We start from the raw sequence: 15,458 nt of genomic DNA, 5'->3' as shown, positions 1-15,458 counted from the left end.
CTTTAAGTTATTAGTTTCTCTATCACCACTTTGCCATATTAACTTCGTGTCAAAATTGTATACTGGTGCAATAAGCGATAAGGAAATTATCCAGCAAAGTGGTTTTCTTGACTATATTGAACCTGGAGATACGATAATGGCTGATAAGGGGTTTAACATTCAAGATCTTTTAGCCATAAAGAGTGCAACCCTAATAGCCCCTCCTGTCATGTCAAGTAAAAACGTCTCATCGCGTGCCTCAACAGCAACCAGAAGAGTGGCCACATCCAGAGCACATGTGGAAAGAATCATCCGGAAATTAAAGTGCTTTAGTGTTCTGAGAGGAGTCATTCCATTGACATTCAAGTCTTATGTTACCTCGATTGTGAGAGTCTGTGCTGCTATTGTAAATTTACAACCAAGAATAATTAAAGTTTAATTATATATATTTAATGCAATGTAAATTGTACAGTGTATTCCATTTCCTTTTTTCTTGCGATCTGTGTTTCTGGGCCTCAATAGAATTAAACCAGGCATGGTTATCCCCTACATAACCAGTTGGGTCTGCCTCATAGGCATCAAGGTCCTAAAAGATAAAATTTAGTTCTTTATTATCATGTTAAGTTTCCTTTACAGCATATTGAAAATGTCATACCAAACATTGTACCTCAAAAAAGTGTTTAACTAACAGTGATACAAAAATACCACAATCATTGCTTGCAGGATGCTGCATTGGAACCTAAATAAAATGTACTTAAGTTTGATCGAGGTTTAATAAGATCAAAATTTACATAATTATTTCTCCTAAAACCAGTTCGCTTTTTTTAAATAACTTTTTGTACCGTACCTTTAAAATTGCCTGTGTACAATTTGTATGTTTCTTCTCAGTGTTGTTCAATGAACACATATTGTCAAGATATCTAAATAGGTGGATTATTTGTAAACAGTTAGCAATAATTTTTGTAAATCAAATGAACACTTTGTAATACATGAACAACATGTACAAAATACTGCACCTTGTAACAAGATAAATCTCTTTTGATCTGGTTGCCAAGTCATGTGTTAATGAGTCCAGAACCAATATATGCCTACAAGATGTTGAGCTTTCAGCATTTGCATTAGGTTATCAAATTTGAAGTTTTCAAAGATATGGGAAAAATTAGTTTTGTACCATGGAGTGATGATCATTAAAAGCCAATGATATCTGTTGATTGTGTGTCTTAAATAATAAAATAATAATAATAATCAATGAGAACAGCCACTGTATTTGTAAATTATTTACAAATTCTTATATTGAACCAAACCAAAGTTTTTCCAGAAATTTTAGACATCATTTTTACAATTTATGTACTGACCTTTTTCATTCGCTGTGTCATTCTCATCAAACAACAGAGGTACAACCTGTGACAACCAAAACCTCTCTAGTTTTAGCATAACATTTTCAATAAAACATTTGTTGATGTCAACTTTAACACAGTGGATTCCCTTTAAAGTCCAAACAACAAAGTCACAAGTATCAAGGTCAGTTACGAATAATATCACTTGAACTTGGTGGTAATACTTGGAATCTGGCCTCAGTTGTTCAACATTATCCACTTTCACACCCCCTATTTCTTTTGTAAGAAATGCTTCTTTGGGGTCAAGATTTCTATGTACCCATGGACACTTATACTCCACAAGTATATCTTTGCATCCACTTGCACATTCACATGTTCTTATGTTGTCAGCACTTGCACCCACAAATGGTTTTTTCTTTGAAATAAGAAATCCCATCTTCAGAAGTCTCACATTATAGTGCAAATGTTTTTGCACATGTAAATAGGAATCTTTGGCTGACTCTTCATGTTTTAATCCCCAACTACGTGGGGTATGTGGGTTGTTTTCAACAGTCTTTACTGTTTTTTTTGGCTGTGTTGCAATAGCTCTTGCAAGAGCAGTAGTACCAAAATCATTCTTCTTTTCTAATGTTGTTTGCCTTGTACAAACATCTTTACACTTTGAAGCTGTTATAAAACCAATTTTGTGCTCATACCAATCATCGCATTGCCACTGGTCCCGGGTGACTTCCTCTACATGATTAATTTCACCATCAGTAAAATATAGCATGTTTCGGAACTTTTCAGGGTTCTTTTCAGTTGATTCCCGAATGTAAGTTTCCACCTTTTGCCTCATTATTCCAGTGCTTTGATTCATGCTGCATTCCTTGCCACACAAAGTTTGGGAGTCGGACTTTTTGCCACTATGATTTTCATCAGTTTTCTTTATATATAGCTTCTGTAAAAGGGGCAGTATAACTGGTGCAGGTGGTGATGAATCATTGTTGGATGTGGTATCAGAAACAGCACTGAGCCTCTCAGTAAAACGCTCCTTTGTCATGGGCGAAACCTTGCAATGCTTTGGACTTCGGGGGTCAAAATCAATGTTTTGTAGCCATGTATAGTTCCTCTTTCTTTTTTTCTCAGCTGGTGGCTTGATTTTAATGATTTCCAGTTGGTCTACAGCACATGGCTGACTGGAGGATTGTGGTTTTGGCATCCACAAGCAAGGGCCACTTGTCACACTCTTTTTTCCATCCTGGTTTAACAGTTCTTCTAGTGAGTACATTGCAGCTGCTATATGCTTGCAACCACCGTCCCGTCCACCCTTACATTCACAAAATGCATCAAGCACACTCCCTCTGTTTGCCCCTGGACCTTTCAAGATGAACCACAACGAATAACAGTCTTTCCCCCCATCAGTTTTTGCTCGCATAGTTGGTTGCACCTGGCCGACATATACATATACCCCTGCATCTATTACACTCACAGTTTTTAGTGATCGAACATAACCATCTTGAAAAAGTCGGTAGTCTTCGAAGGACTTATAGGCAGCTAGACCTTGCTTGTCGTATTCGGTGGCATGATAAATAAGGTGGTTAAAAATATAATATAGTCCAAATGGTGGAGAATCAATGAAATCGTTCTTCATTGTCATAGTAAAAGCGTCATCAATCTGAACGTCATGAATAAATAACCTTTGTTTCAATGTGTCGCCATTTTCTACCGTTTCAAAGTTAGGATCTAGCGGTAACATCATCTTCTCAACTGCGATTGCGATTTCGACGAGACCAGACTTCAGATAGCCATTGACACTTACGCCACGCGCTTGCAAATATTTCTTTATTGCGGCTACAGTCATTGCCTTGAAGTTCGTAGGTTGCGGTCCAACTATTGTATTTTTTTACAGACAAGCTATATGTAAATCAGTTGATTTAAATAAGATGGCCCAGATTTTGACATTAGAGCGCTACTGTCTGTATCTTGTATATACACTATGGCCGGAAAGTGTCCGCATTTCAGGATTTTGACCACGTGACACTACACATGTTTCTAGCGGCGAAGTCGCGAATTATTGTACGCAAAAAAAGACCTAAATCAATTTATGCATATGCGGAAAAACAGTGTTTGTTCTTGGCCTTTATGCAAGGCAATAGTGAAAAGTGTTATGTCTACGTCATTTATGTAATTCAAGTTTATTTTTAAAAGTTTGTTTTATAATCTTATTTACTGATTACCATCTCTATAACCGATGGAGATGTTCAGTTGAGTTTTTCTTGTACATGCAAGTTATTACTAATAGATTCATCCATCCACGATATTCATGTGTGTTTTGTGCCAACGTTTTCAAACTATAATTCTAATGATTTTACCGATAGCACTATAGAAAGGCGATGCACGAAACATCAATTTTCCTCCTCAAATTGAGCATTTAAAATGTCAAAAATAAGAATCTGTATGACTGAAAACATTTTTTGATCTTGTCTTTATTTTAAATTATTTGTATTAGTGCATGACCGGTTAAAAACCTATTTTGACCGAGCTAAAATAGATTTGACCGGTCATTTTGACCGCTGATATTTTGACTGTTATTTTGAGCCCTGTATGGGATGGGGCTCCATCCACTGAGCCTCTTTCTTTTGGTGCTTATTCAGCTGGTCAAGCAGACGAAAGTCAAGAACAAGGTGTTGATATATCTGGTAATTCTGGTTTAGGAACTGAAGAAAATGAATATGATTCTGATGATTTCCTAACTATTTCTCTTGGTAATAATGTAGTTGGTACCAGTAGTGCAAATAATGAAGCGACAACCCGCAAACGCCTGGCTTCAAACCAAGTTCCAATACTCATAGACAATAAACGGCAACATATGGAAAGACAGTTATCAAGTTCTCTACGATTTATCAAGTTCTCTAAAGGAATCTAATAATATATTTACTGAGTCTATGAAGGCCATGAGTGCCAAGATCAATTGAACATGGTGCAGCACCACAGTATATGAATCATGGCACCTGGTAGTAATAACAGCGAGAATAAAGATAATGAGCAACAAACTTTTTATAAGTTTTAAACGCAAAACATGCTATGGTGATTAATTAAAGTTATTTGTTTTCACATTGATAATTAATTGGGTTTTTTAGCTAAATGTGGTCATGTACAATACCATTAATGTTCATATTTTAATGTTCATCCCCAAGCCGTGAGGGTACTAATTCCGCCCGGAGATTTTAATTACGCCCGGGAATGGAAATGCGAAATGAAAGTTGTCCGCCATTATGTCATGGACGTTGGGCGTTTTTGTAAGTTATGCACATGCGTGAGTTTAAGACGAGTTAAAACTGGTAATTAGCAAACATTTACAAACGTGGGATTGGGTAAATTAAAATTTGGATCACGTCAGCATAACTGATAAAACTTTTTTTAAATAATATTTTTCATTTGGATGGTCTTAAAAATATACGAAAAATTGACTCGTAAAATTGATTAAAATATAAGTGAAAAAAATGCCTTCGGTTAGAAAAACTTTCAATCAAATGGATGGTAAAAAACCTACAATTTTGAGGCATTTTTAAGTGCTGTTGAACAGGTAAACGGCTAGATTTTGTATTTTAAACCATGCAAGTATTTTGTAAGTTTTGAATTTATTCGTCAATTTCGTTGAAATGATTTTGATTTGGAAGAAAGTATTTATTTTTAAAGGTGAATCTGTTTAAAAAGTAATTGAAATTTTGCTAAAATTGGAGTATTTAAAACTATTCGTAGCACAATTTATTAATATGATTATAGTCAAATTTGATAGCTGGAGAGTCGACTTTGTAATTGTACCAAGATATAGGATTTTACTTTACAACTTTGACTATTCGGCAGAAACAAGTATTATAGCATTTCACTTCAGTGATGGAAATATATGTTTATTGCTTTAGGTGAGGGGACTTTGCATGCAATGTATTTCTGGTATGATATTATACTGTCTTAATAAATTGCTAACAACAAAACATTTTGACTAACGTTTATTTGAGTTGTTTATTAGTTAATCAACATATTATATTATATTACAAGGTGGTACTTTTGATGGTACTTTAGTTGTTATCAGGTAGGTTTACTTGTATATATTGTGTAAGACATCCCTTATAGCTTCACCTTCCTGAGTAGTGCAAGAATAAACTGGATCAGGAACATTTTGATAAACAGTCTCCATTGATCTGTTTCTTGCAACTTGGTTTCTAACAAGTTCTTCGTCAATGGTATCATTGTGAAGCTCACAAAAGTTGTGGAGCATAAAACATGACAAAACAACTTTTGGAATTGTTTCCAGTTTGAGATCCATTTTTCTTGTTAGAATCAACCACCTCGCCGTTAGACGACCAAATGCGCACCCTATAGGGTTTCGGGGGAAATTTACATGTTATTAAAAATCACCTCGGCATCAGTCTTGCATGACTGAAATTCTTTTATACAATGTGGTGTTAAAGGATAAGCAGGGTCACCAATAACATAGTTTGGAATAGGGTTATGACCAGGTAGTAGATGGTTGAAGGTTTGAGGTAGTTCACCAGATTGTAACTTATTGCTTACAAAGGAATTTAAAAATACCTTTGCATCATGGACACTACCTGCCCATCTGCACTCTACATCCATGAAATAGCCTTTAACATTGCACACTGCTTGTACACTGATAGAGAAAAATTGTTTATAATTAAAATAACCTTCAGAGTCAACAATTGGTCTTAGAACTGGAATTTGTGTGCCATCAATGCTTCCAAACGCCTGTACCATGCCAAAACGTGCTTCAAACTCTGCGACTTTAGCTTTTATTTCATCTTCTGTTTGGGGTAGATGGATATATTTAGGAGAGAGATGGTTAGATATAGCTGTACAAGCTTCAAGGATAATCTTTGATACAGTACACTGATGTATACCAAAAGCATTCGCCGTCATCCAGATAGACCCAGTATCTTTTAAATAATACAACGTGACGCCAACTTTTTTTTTCAACGGATAATGAAAGATAATTTGGTGTTTTACCAGGGTTAATAAAGGGTCGAAGTTCTTTGCACAGTTCAATAAACTGTTCTTTGGACATACGGAAATTCCTTTTCCAGTCTTCTGATGCCGATATGCTGTTAATCATATTTCTCCACCAGGCGTCAGTTCTTCCATTCTTTACCCAAAGCGATCACTTCTTTCTCAGCAGTCTTCTCATTCTGACGTGTCGAGCTTTTCTTCTAGCAATAGTTTGCTTTGTGGCGTAGTAAATCGCTATACATTTATTTGTGTAAACATATAGCAAGCAAAAAAGTTGGAAAAACAATTATGAGGCAGAATTGACGAAAACGATGGGGATCCATATTTGAAATTCAAATAAACATTGATGGTATTTATAATTTTGTAATTCCCGCCAAATTTAGGTATGTAACATTTCCCATGTAATTGCATGACTCAACTCGTCCCAGCCAACCGAGTCAACTCGCTTGGCCAGTGTCACACAAAATTTATGACTTGCAAAATATATGAGTGTCGCTGTTCTAGGCATGCGCGCATAAATTACATTCTGTTCATAAATTTCGCAACTTGTTTACCGTTCAACACGTGTTCTCTGACTTGTTTCAAAGATTTTTCCAAATATTTTTGTTACGTAAATGGCTGCAAATTCAACAACTGAATCAGCTTGCTGTTCTGGCGTTAAAGTGAAAAAACCTGACTCGGAAATCTGTAAATATAAGGTATGTAATTGTTGTGCAAACTCTGTTTATTTCGAATTCAAATATTCAATGACTTAGATACCGATATTCGGACTGTTGTTTAGTGTAATGATGAAATTATTGTGATCAAAACCAAGATATTATTGTTATTAATACTTATGAATTTGGCCTTGTATCAACACTATAATTTGAATGACTTAGGTTTCAGTGGAAGATGTGCTGCACTTCCTAAAATCAGGATGCCAGGCACTAACTCATTTTGCCACTCTGGACAAAGTTGCTAGGAAAAAAAATCTACACACGCTGTCTCAATTCTCGAGAAACTTTAAATATGAAGGTATGTCTAGGCATTTAATAACTTCGCATTGAGACATCGTGTCATAATAATATGTGATATGATCTTATAAATTTTATTGTTTACTTGTTTTATAGCTCTTATTATTCATTTGGCTTGAGTGGAGTTTTTTTTATCTTTATTTGATAAAATTTGGCTTGGTATCTTTTGGCAAGCTGTTCAGCTATAAATAGAAGCTGTAAGTTACACAACAGGGGTAACTCTCAGCTTCCTCTACAGATCTCAATATTATATGGTCTATGACTGTTCTCTGTGTCTTAGCATAAGACACATTATTTTTCAAATCCAAATGATGAGACAGAGACCTGTGGTGGAGGCTAGGTATCTCTGTCTACTTAGGCTATTAACTATCAGTTAAATTATGTATTTATTTATCCCCGAGCCGGTGCGGTGTGTAGGTCCAAGGAAGTAAGTTGTATGCTTATCGGTTGGATGAGGTTGATCATAAGAAGTGTAAGGGTGTGAAAAAATGTGGTGAGAAGAGAGATCACCCTTGAGGACTATAAGGGATGCCTCATGGGAAGGGTAAACCATATTAGGGGATGAATACATTCCATAGTTGTAAACATACACAGAGAGGGTAAATAAGATAGCATTATCAGCAGATGATAAGCGAATCATCATGGAGGATCGTATAAATACCATGGCAATTGGTCATTATAAAGCTACTATTATTTAAAGTCTTTTTAATTATACATGGCGAAATGATAATAAATATTCAAATGTGCGGAAAACACTAGGTATGACCGTTAAATCCACATCTCTAGCAATTACTGTGTGTTGAGGTAAACGTACTCAACACTTCCGGGCAGCGGAGTCCACGTCAATTAAGCATGCACTTCGGCCGTGAGAAATATAGAGGAAGAACGTTTCGGTTGTTACATTTTAAATTTATAAAAAATACTCGGAAAATTCTTGTAAAATAGAACTCTGCGGATTATCGACACTCGGTAAGACATTAACGTTTGTTTGCGTATTATCTATCGTCTATGTGAACGTTTGTTATGTAAAATCGTGGTGATGTGTCATAGTTTGCGTATAATTAATGTAAATATTTATGTATTTATATTCTGTTAGAATAAATCAAAATCAACACGATTTGTCACATTGGGGTCGATAACTAACATCGCAAGTTCGCTAAGCGTATAGCGTCGGAACGCCTATACACTGTGGTCATGTAACATGTCCAACAAAAAGTCTACCTATATTATTTCCATGATTGTAAATGAAAATATATGATGCAAATATGACTTTTGGTTGAAACTATATATATATATAATATTATATATATACATCCGTTTGCAAAAACGTTGGCCGCAGATAGATAGATAGATAGATACTCGAAGTCTAAGACCCTGTTTACACTAGAACGAAAGTCTGTATATATATATATATATATATATATATATATATATATATATATATATATATATATATACAGACCTCTTGCAGATTTAGTCACATCTTGAAACCATGTCTCTGAATTTGTTAAGCCTACACCGTTTTTTTCTTCAGCGAGTTCCTTTTGCAGATCTTGAAAATCTTGTTTTGCCTATTATTACACATATCTGCTATATTTTGCTGTTGCTGGGATAAAGTACTGATGTCTTTGTCAAAACTGCAGGCATCAGCATGATTTTTGTCTTGTTCCAAAATCAATGCATGTTCAGTAAGTAATTCTTCTCTGCCTGTAAATAGAATAGAGTAAATACAGCCATTATTTAAACAATTTTTCTGCCAAATACAACCAAATATATATAATATAATTACATGTACACCTTCTGGTAACATATGTTTGGTACTATTCCCAAGTAGAGAAAAATGACTATTTATTTGTTCGACCTTTTCGCCAGTGGTCCTACCCGCCCCTTTTTGCTAACGACCACCTCAGAGTACATTAATTAAAAGGAATTTAAATGCATGACAAATTGATAGAAATGACTAATGTGAGAATGGAGGAAGTCGACAGACATGGAAATGTAGAAGAATAAGGGACGTTAATAACTGTTTCGTTTTGTGGTACTACGGTCTATGTATATCTCTGTATTCATTATTATATAAAGGGTTAATAACTGTTCCCCCCTTCCCCCTCACACACAATGTAGCGGCTTTCAGCTCGATTGAACAATAGCAGGAACTTTTTGGTTAATTAGTGGTTAGTTATGACGCGGTAACTAGTTCCGGATTTGGGACAGGTAAAGGTTTGCACAATCTTGTTTTTCGCTCAGTTGGTTATGTGTATTCGTTGAGAAAACTTGTAATAAAAGTTTCGAACAAGTTTTTGTAACTCATCCATCTGTTCGAACATCTCGGTTTGTGCATCATTCGCCTCGACAAAGCGGGACTGTTATGTAAGTTTATCTTTTGCGATTGTTATTTAGTTAGTTTGTAGTTTCTCTTTTATTGTGTTAGTCTTAGTAATTGCATGATAAAATTGAGCATTTTTAGAACATGTTTTGGTGCATGTGATAGGTATTCATAATCTGTATAGCTTATTATTCCTTTAGTTTAAGATACAGTTATAGTAGTTTTTGCTGGTATATTAATTAGGAATGCATGAACTTAGTTTTTTATATTCGTTATTTCAGTTTACGACAACTATAATCGACAACTTTAATGATTCTCGAGGAGTAAGGTTGTTACTTGGTCAAGACTAATAAATTGTTGCCTGTAAAATATATCCCTGAATTTGTTTCTTCGAACGCTAAAACGCGTCGTGACGTAGGCAAATCGTCGTCGTTTCGAACAGCTTGTGCTACAGCCGTTACACACAATGTTGATTGAAAAGAATCCCAATGTAATATCACACACCTACCAACATTGTTCAAGGGGGAAGGGGCGTATTTTATAATGGAATAGAGAAGTCTAGGAATTAATTTTCATGATTGTGTAGATTTCGTAAAAAAATTGAGCAGGGATGTTGGCCTTTTTATTATTGAGTGAATACTTACTAAAAAAACTTACATTGTATTCAGGTGCAGACGGTTTTTCACAGGGAGAGTTTCTACAGTGAAAGCGTTTATGTAGTTAGTTATTTGGTACTCTGCCTTTCCTTTTGCTTGTTTACAACAACGCGACTTACGTATTTATGTACTTCCAACATGTTTAGGAGTTCATATTTAACAGAAAAATACATTGATTGAAGGGAGGGATTCCGAAGGAATTTTATTGCATGTGATGGCTGAGAATAAAGATCAAATAAATAGTGTTAAGCCAAGGAGAATACTGGGCATGTTGTCTGGAGCAACATTCAGATAATGGTTTTCATTATCATCTGGCATTAAAGCTTACAGGTCTGAAGAAATGGGTTGAGTGCAAGTGATTGCTGCAAAGGAGCGGTTGTACCACGTACACATATATTCGCAAGAATGATGCGAAAGTTTACCACAGCCCAACTCTTACCAACCTAGACGAGGTCGGATCACCCCAAGTAGCCACGACAAGTAAAAGTGACAAAGAGCATCTAAGTGACCAACCTGAAGAAAAAAAGAGAAAACTCTCGAATATAGATGTGTCTGAATTCATCCAGAAACATGATATTCGCAATCAAACATCTTCACTCGCATTTGCAAATGACCAGAGAAAGAATAGCAAAAAGATTTGGCAAGTTTTGTTTTATCGCGTTCTTCCAAAAACCTCAACGAGTTGATCAAACAAACCTGGAGAATGCAAGAAGCAACTGCTGTTTTGACTCGCCGGAAAGCGTCCCTTATGCAGTTGATATGCTAGACAGCTTCTGGTATTTGTGTTGATAAATGTGATGGGTTTTGGCTAAGGTTTGCTGAAGAAGTCTTAGCTAACAACAAGGTGCTTCCAATCTTGTTTGCAGCTGCTACATGAGATTTTGCTAACGCTTGGTTGAGGAAAATACCGCAATATGATGATCATTGGTGCGACAAACTGTGGGAAGACATTCTTGTTCAGATCTCTGGAGCTGATTATTCAACACCTTTTCCAACCCTGTCGCGGACAAATATGCTTGGTTTAGAGCAGAGAAAGCAGACTTCATTTGGCTGAACAACTTTCGCTGGGTAAGAGAACTGATAAAGTGGAGCATCATGCTTCTATTGCTTGGAAGGAGATTGTGTAAATCTACCTGGCCCTAAGAATCACTTTGTGACAGATGTCTGCGTCATTAGAGAAGTCCCAATATTTGCAACGTCCAAAGATGTTATCAAATACCAAGGCTCATACAATGCCAAAGATAAGACTGAAGATGGTGAGCCGCCAACTAATGTACTCCAGGCTAAAGAAAGAACTAAAGACCTAAAATCAACACTGGACTTGAACTATTGACCTTAAAGAGTAATAGGTAACGAAAACAGATGAATAAAACAGGAATGGCCCCCATCACACAGGATGAAATACAGAAATTTATTGCAATAATATTCTACATGTTTCTTGCTCATTTGCCTGGTCGGAGAGATTATTGGTCTGAAGCTATACAACCAAATTTTGTGGTTGAAACTATGCCTGTGAATCGCTTTGAACAAATACTCTCATCATGATACAGTACCTCGCTGAAAAGCTTTGCTCAGATGAGAAAGGGCAGGTAGGACTGCGTGTAGAAGGTACACAGCAGAAAGGAGCTGGATATTTGCTGTTTGCTTGAGTAGACCAATGGCTATGCTGTCGTTTTCCAATTCTTTGTGAAGTCTGAGGGTTTGTGTCAATGGCGCAAAGTCTTCAAACACTCCTCTAATTGCCAGATCAGTTGACAGCCATCTTGTTCTACAGGCTTTTTTTACTTTTTTTTTGATAACTTTCTTGCTTTTATCATTCTGAATGACTGGGGCCTTTTCTGCCACTGCTGCTTTAGCATAGGCTGCACTGCGTTTTGCAGAGTTTTTGAAAAACATCCAAAGCTGCACCAACACCTTCTCAATTACCTTTATGCGGTTAACGTCTTCATTGGCGTCACCACACGCATGTGCTAATCTGTGGCACATGCAGTGAACATTCAAGATGAGCTAGCATTCTCTACGTAGCTGAACAGCTACTCCATTTCTCTTTCCAGTCATAATACTGCAGCCATCTGTAGCAAGACCAGTTAGCTAGCTGCTTTGTTAACGTGCTCTTGATTGCATTGGCATTAGCAAAAATAAACTCTTCCAAAAAATCGTTAACTGCAAGAAACTTGACATCTGGCTTACCAAAGTCTTGATCAACATACTGAACGAAAATAAACAGTTGTTCTTTGTTTGAGATATCACAGACGTTATCAAAAAGAATGCTGAAGAAGCTAGCTTTGCCTATTTTCTGAAGAATGTGCTCTTTGATTGTTTCGTCGAAAAGAAGAAACATCTGTCTCACAAAACCCGCAAACTTAAGGTCTTAGTATTGCATATCAGACAGTTTCAGTTGTCTGAGCAGTTTGATAAGTCAAATAAATTTGCAGTTGGAGAGTTCCTCTTGATATACAGTACAAGCTCAAAAAGACGTTATGGTACATCTTTTCTTTTATCAATCAACTTCTGAAATGTAGAAACCCTGTTTATTATTAGTTCAGCCTCCACAGCTGCCAAATGTTGATCGGTATTGGTATGTTCTTCGACTGATTTATGTTTGTACCTAACTGAAGCATTAAAATTAAACTTCTTTGTCTTGTTCTGTGGATTTGAGCAATCATGTTTTCTGCAGAGTAGGGGGAGAACATTCTGTTGCCCTCCTCAAACACCAGCTAGGAAAGCCTGTTTTCTTACAGTAGCTCAATTCTTTGTTCAATTATTTGTACAGTAGCTCAATTGGTATGAGGTTTAATTGTGATAGATATTGATCATTAAGCATTTAGATAAAACTTAAATGTGAAAGTTAAGAAAATTGTAATAAACGTGGTAAAAGGTAATGGTAAGCGGCTAAAATTACTAATTTCTATATTGAAGAAGTGTAAAACTCACTTCGATTTTTAAATTTACTTGGAAATGCACAGCTTTTGCCAGTTTTGGTTTTTTATTATTATGTTAAACTCTATCTAAATGACAATATATATTATCAAAAAAATTATGCATACTAATTCGAAACTACAGTCATGACATGTGTTAAGCTCACCCACTCACAGTCTTTGGTCTTTGGCTAGCCTTTTATTTCACTATTTCGATATCATGCTCTTTCCAGTAACAATATATTGAAGTCCTGGCCCTTGAATGGTTATCAGATGCTTTTGAATGTCAACAATTCAAGTATTAACTTTTGGAAAATTTTCCCACTTCTCGGATCATCAAATACTGTTGTTTGCTTAATATGTCGTAATAACAATCCTTCGCTTCTTTAGGCATTTCACATTTGAGCTTGTTTAGCAACATACTCCTGTGAATAACTGATTTCTATCTGAGATTCAACTTATATCTCTACTTCGAACAGCTTCATTGAGTAACGATGCTCTTTCTCTTTTGACTCGTTATATAGAGTGTATGTGTAGCTCTCTTCTCCGTTTCTGTCTTTGGGGAGCACATGTTTGCTGTTTTTATAAATTCATTATAGTTATAATTTCAAATTACAAATATGCCCTAATTTGGTCAAACAAATCTTTATTTTCGAAATTTCAACATGGAGGCTATGTACATATAATTTTATTCAGTTCTTAAAAAAGGATTCTTGACACTCTGTTAACCACAATTCTTCCTCTTCAAATTATTCATTGTCTGTGATTAGGTTCATTAATTCATCATGCTTTAAAACAAGCGCATCAAAGGCTTTAATAGTGAATTGTGCACCTCCTTCTGTGGTCTTTTATAGGCAATTTCATAGCCTGAGCTATCTTGTACACCTGCAATAGCAGACGCTGAACAGCGAATTGCTGAACCTTAACCTCGTCATTTTCACGCTCTATGTCGCCTTGGGGATCCCCTTGATGGCTTTAAAACTGTTTTCCTTTTTTACTCTGCTAGGCGAAATAGTCCTCGAGATGAATTTGATTGCTAGTTGCCGAAGGCAGAGGCAAATAATTGATTTGTGAGCCACTGACAAATCACAAAATTTTGCAAGAACTGAGTTCCATGATTGATTTATCATTCACCACTGAATTTCAATTTTGAGTTAGTTGTAAAATATTACATTTTGCTGAGTGTTTGACTGGTGTAAGTTTATCTTGTTTAACAAAAACGGATCAAAGAGGATTATAAGATCATAATTATTGCTAACAATCGTATATAACTGTAATATGAACCATATGTAAAATATGAAAAAAGAAACGACAAGTTCTACAGTTGAATTGCTGATGCTGAGACAATCTTAATGCCAACCTAGTTGTGAGGCACCATGTAATACAGCTACACATTTTTGTATGATGCAACTTGCAATAGTGCAAAGGGAACAGAAGATAAAAAAAGGAGAGGAGCTCTGCAAGTTGTGGTAAACAATGCGCAAAGAGTACAATTTTCTAACAATTACTCTGGCAGAGGTTAATAATGACACTGTAGCGTAGATTTATACTAATACATATATATATATGTATAAGTATAGTGCATAATCTTAGCAGTTATACAGCATAGCAGTTCGCATAGCAGCGCTAGAACACAGCTTAACCAGAAGTCAGAGGAACAACTGTGGGCTAGATGTAAAAGTAACGCACCACTGAAACATTTCGCATAATTACATATAAAAAAGATATATATAAGAGAATGAGATATATACAAAGCTGTACATTGAAGGAAACATATTAAATGTATAGGTGATGTTGCTACTCTGAGTAACCAACCGGGCAAGCTGAAAAATTAGCTTGACCATGGTGGGAATCGAACCTGCGACCTTTGGTTTGCAAGTCCAAAGCTCTTCCAACTGAGCTACAAGGTCAAGACGGTTTGAGTGGTTGATATTTTAGAACTGAGTCTAGTCCCTTCCATATCTGTGTGTCTTAATTTAGGAAACATATATTCCAAAACTTGACTGTTGTGGGACTGATTCATATTACAACAATGATGCAAGCCTAAAGTGCTCAATTGCAAGTTTGCTAATTGTCTATGGGATATGGACACACTCCATATCTCCATGAGGGGGTGTTGCAAGATCCACTGCCAACATCATGGAGCCAAATTTTTCTCAGCACAGAATTCTACTTTTAACTGATTAGCCATAAATACACCTTGTTTTATTTTTAACTGTCTAATG

The 15,458-nt window shown here is 35.9% G+C and overlaps 2 protein-coding genes and 1 non-coding gene across 3 annotated transcripts in view; 1 reads left to right on the top strand and 2 right to left on the bottom strand.

The window, feature by feature from the left end:
* The window catches only part of LOC114535806, a 756-nt gene extending 338 nt beyond the window's left edge, over nt 1-418 (top strand). The window contains exon 1 of the mRNA XM_028557130.1: nt 1-418. This exon is cut by the window's left edge and continues 338 nt beyond it. Within this exon, the coding sequence (XP_028412931.1) occupies nt 1-418 (418 nt within the window).
* Nucleotides 419-5,693: 5,275 nt separating this feature from the next.
* LOC114535805 (protein ALP1-like) lies at nt 5,694-6,233 on the bottom strand. The gene has a single exon (XM_028557129.1). It carries the CDS (start codon nt 6,231-6,233, stop codon nt 5,694-5,696), a length of 540 nt encoding a protein of 179 aa, XP_028412930.1.
* Nucleotides 6,234-15,070: 8,837 nt separating this feature from the next.
* Trnaa-ugc lies at nt 15,071-15,143 on the bottom strand. Its single transcript has one exon. It is a non-coding gene; the product is annotated as a tRNA-Ala (tRNA).
* Nucleotides 15,144-15,458: the final 315 nt, after the last annotated feature.

Source organism: Dendronephthya gigantea, unplaced genomic scaffold (genome assembly GCF_004324835.1).
Source record: "Dendronephthya gigantea isolate DGI-Jeju-01 unplaced genomic scaffold, DenGig_1.0 000125F, whole genome shotgun sequence".
Lineage (NCBI taxonomy): Eukaryota > Metazoa > Cnidaria > Anthozoa > Malacalcyonacea > Nephtheidae > Dendronephthya > Dendronephthya gigantea.
Note: the sequence above shows the minus strand (reverse complement) of the source record. Positions and strands in the feature narration are given on the sequence as shown.

Bases quoted from the DNA above. Each gene is read 5' to 3' on its own strand.
- LOC114535805 (XM_028557129.1), bottom strand. From the start codon at position 6,233: ATGACGGCGAATGCTTTTGGTATACATCAGTGTACTGTATCAAAGATT.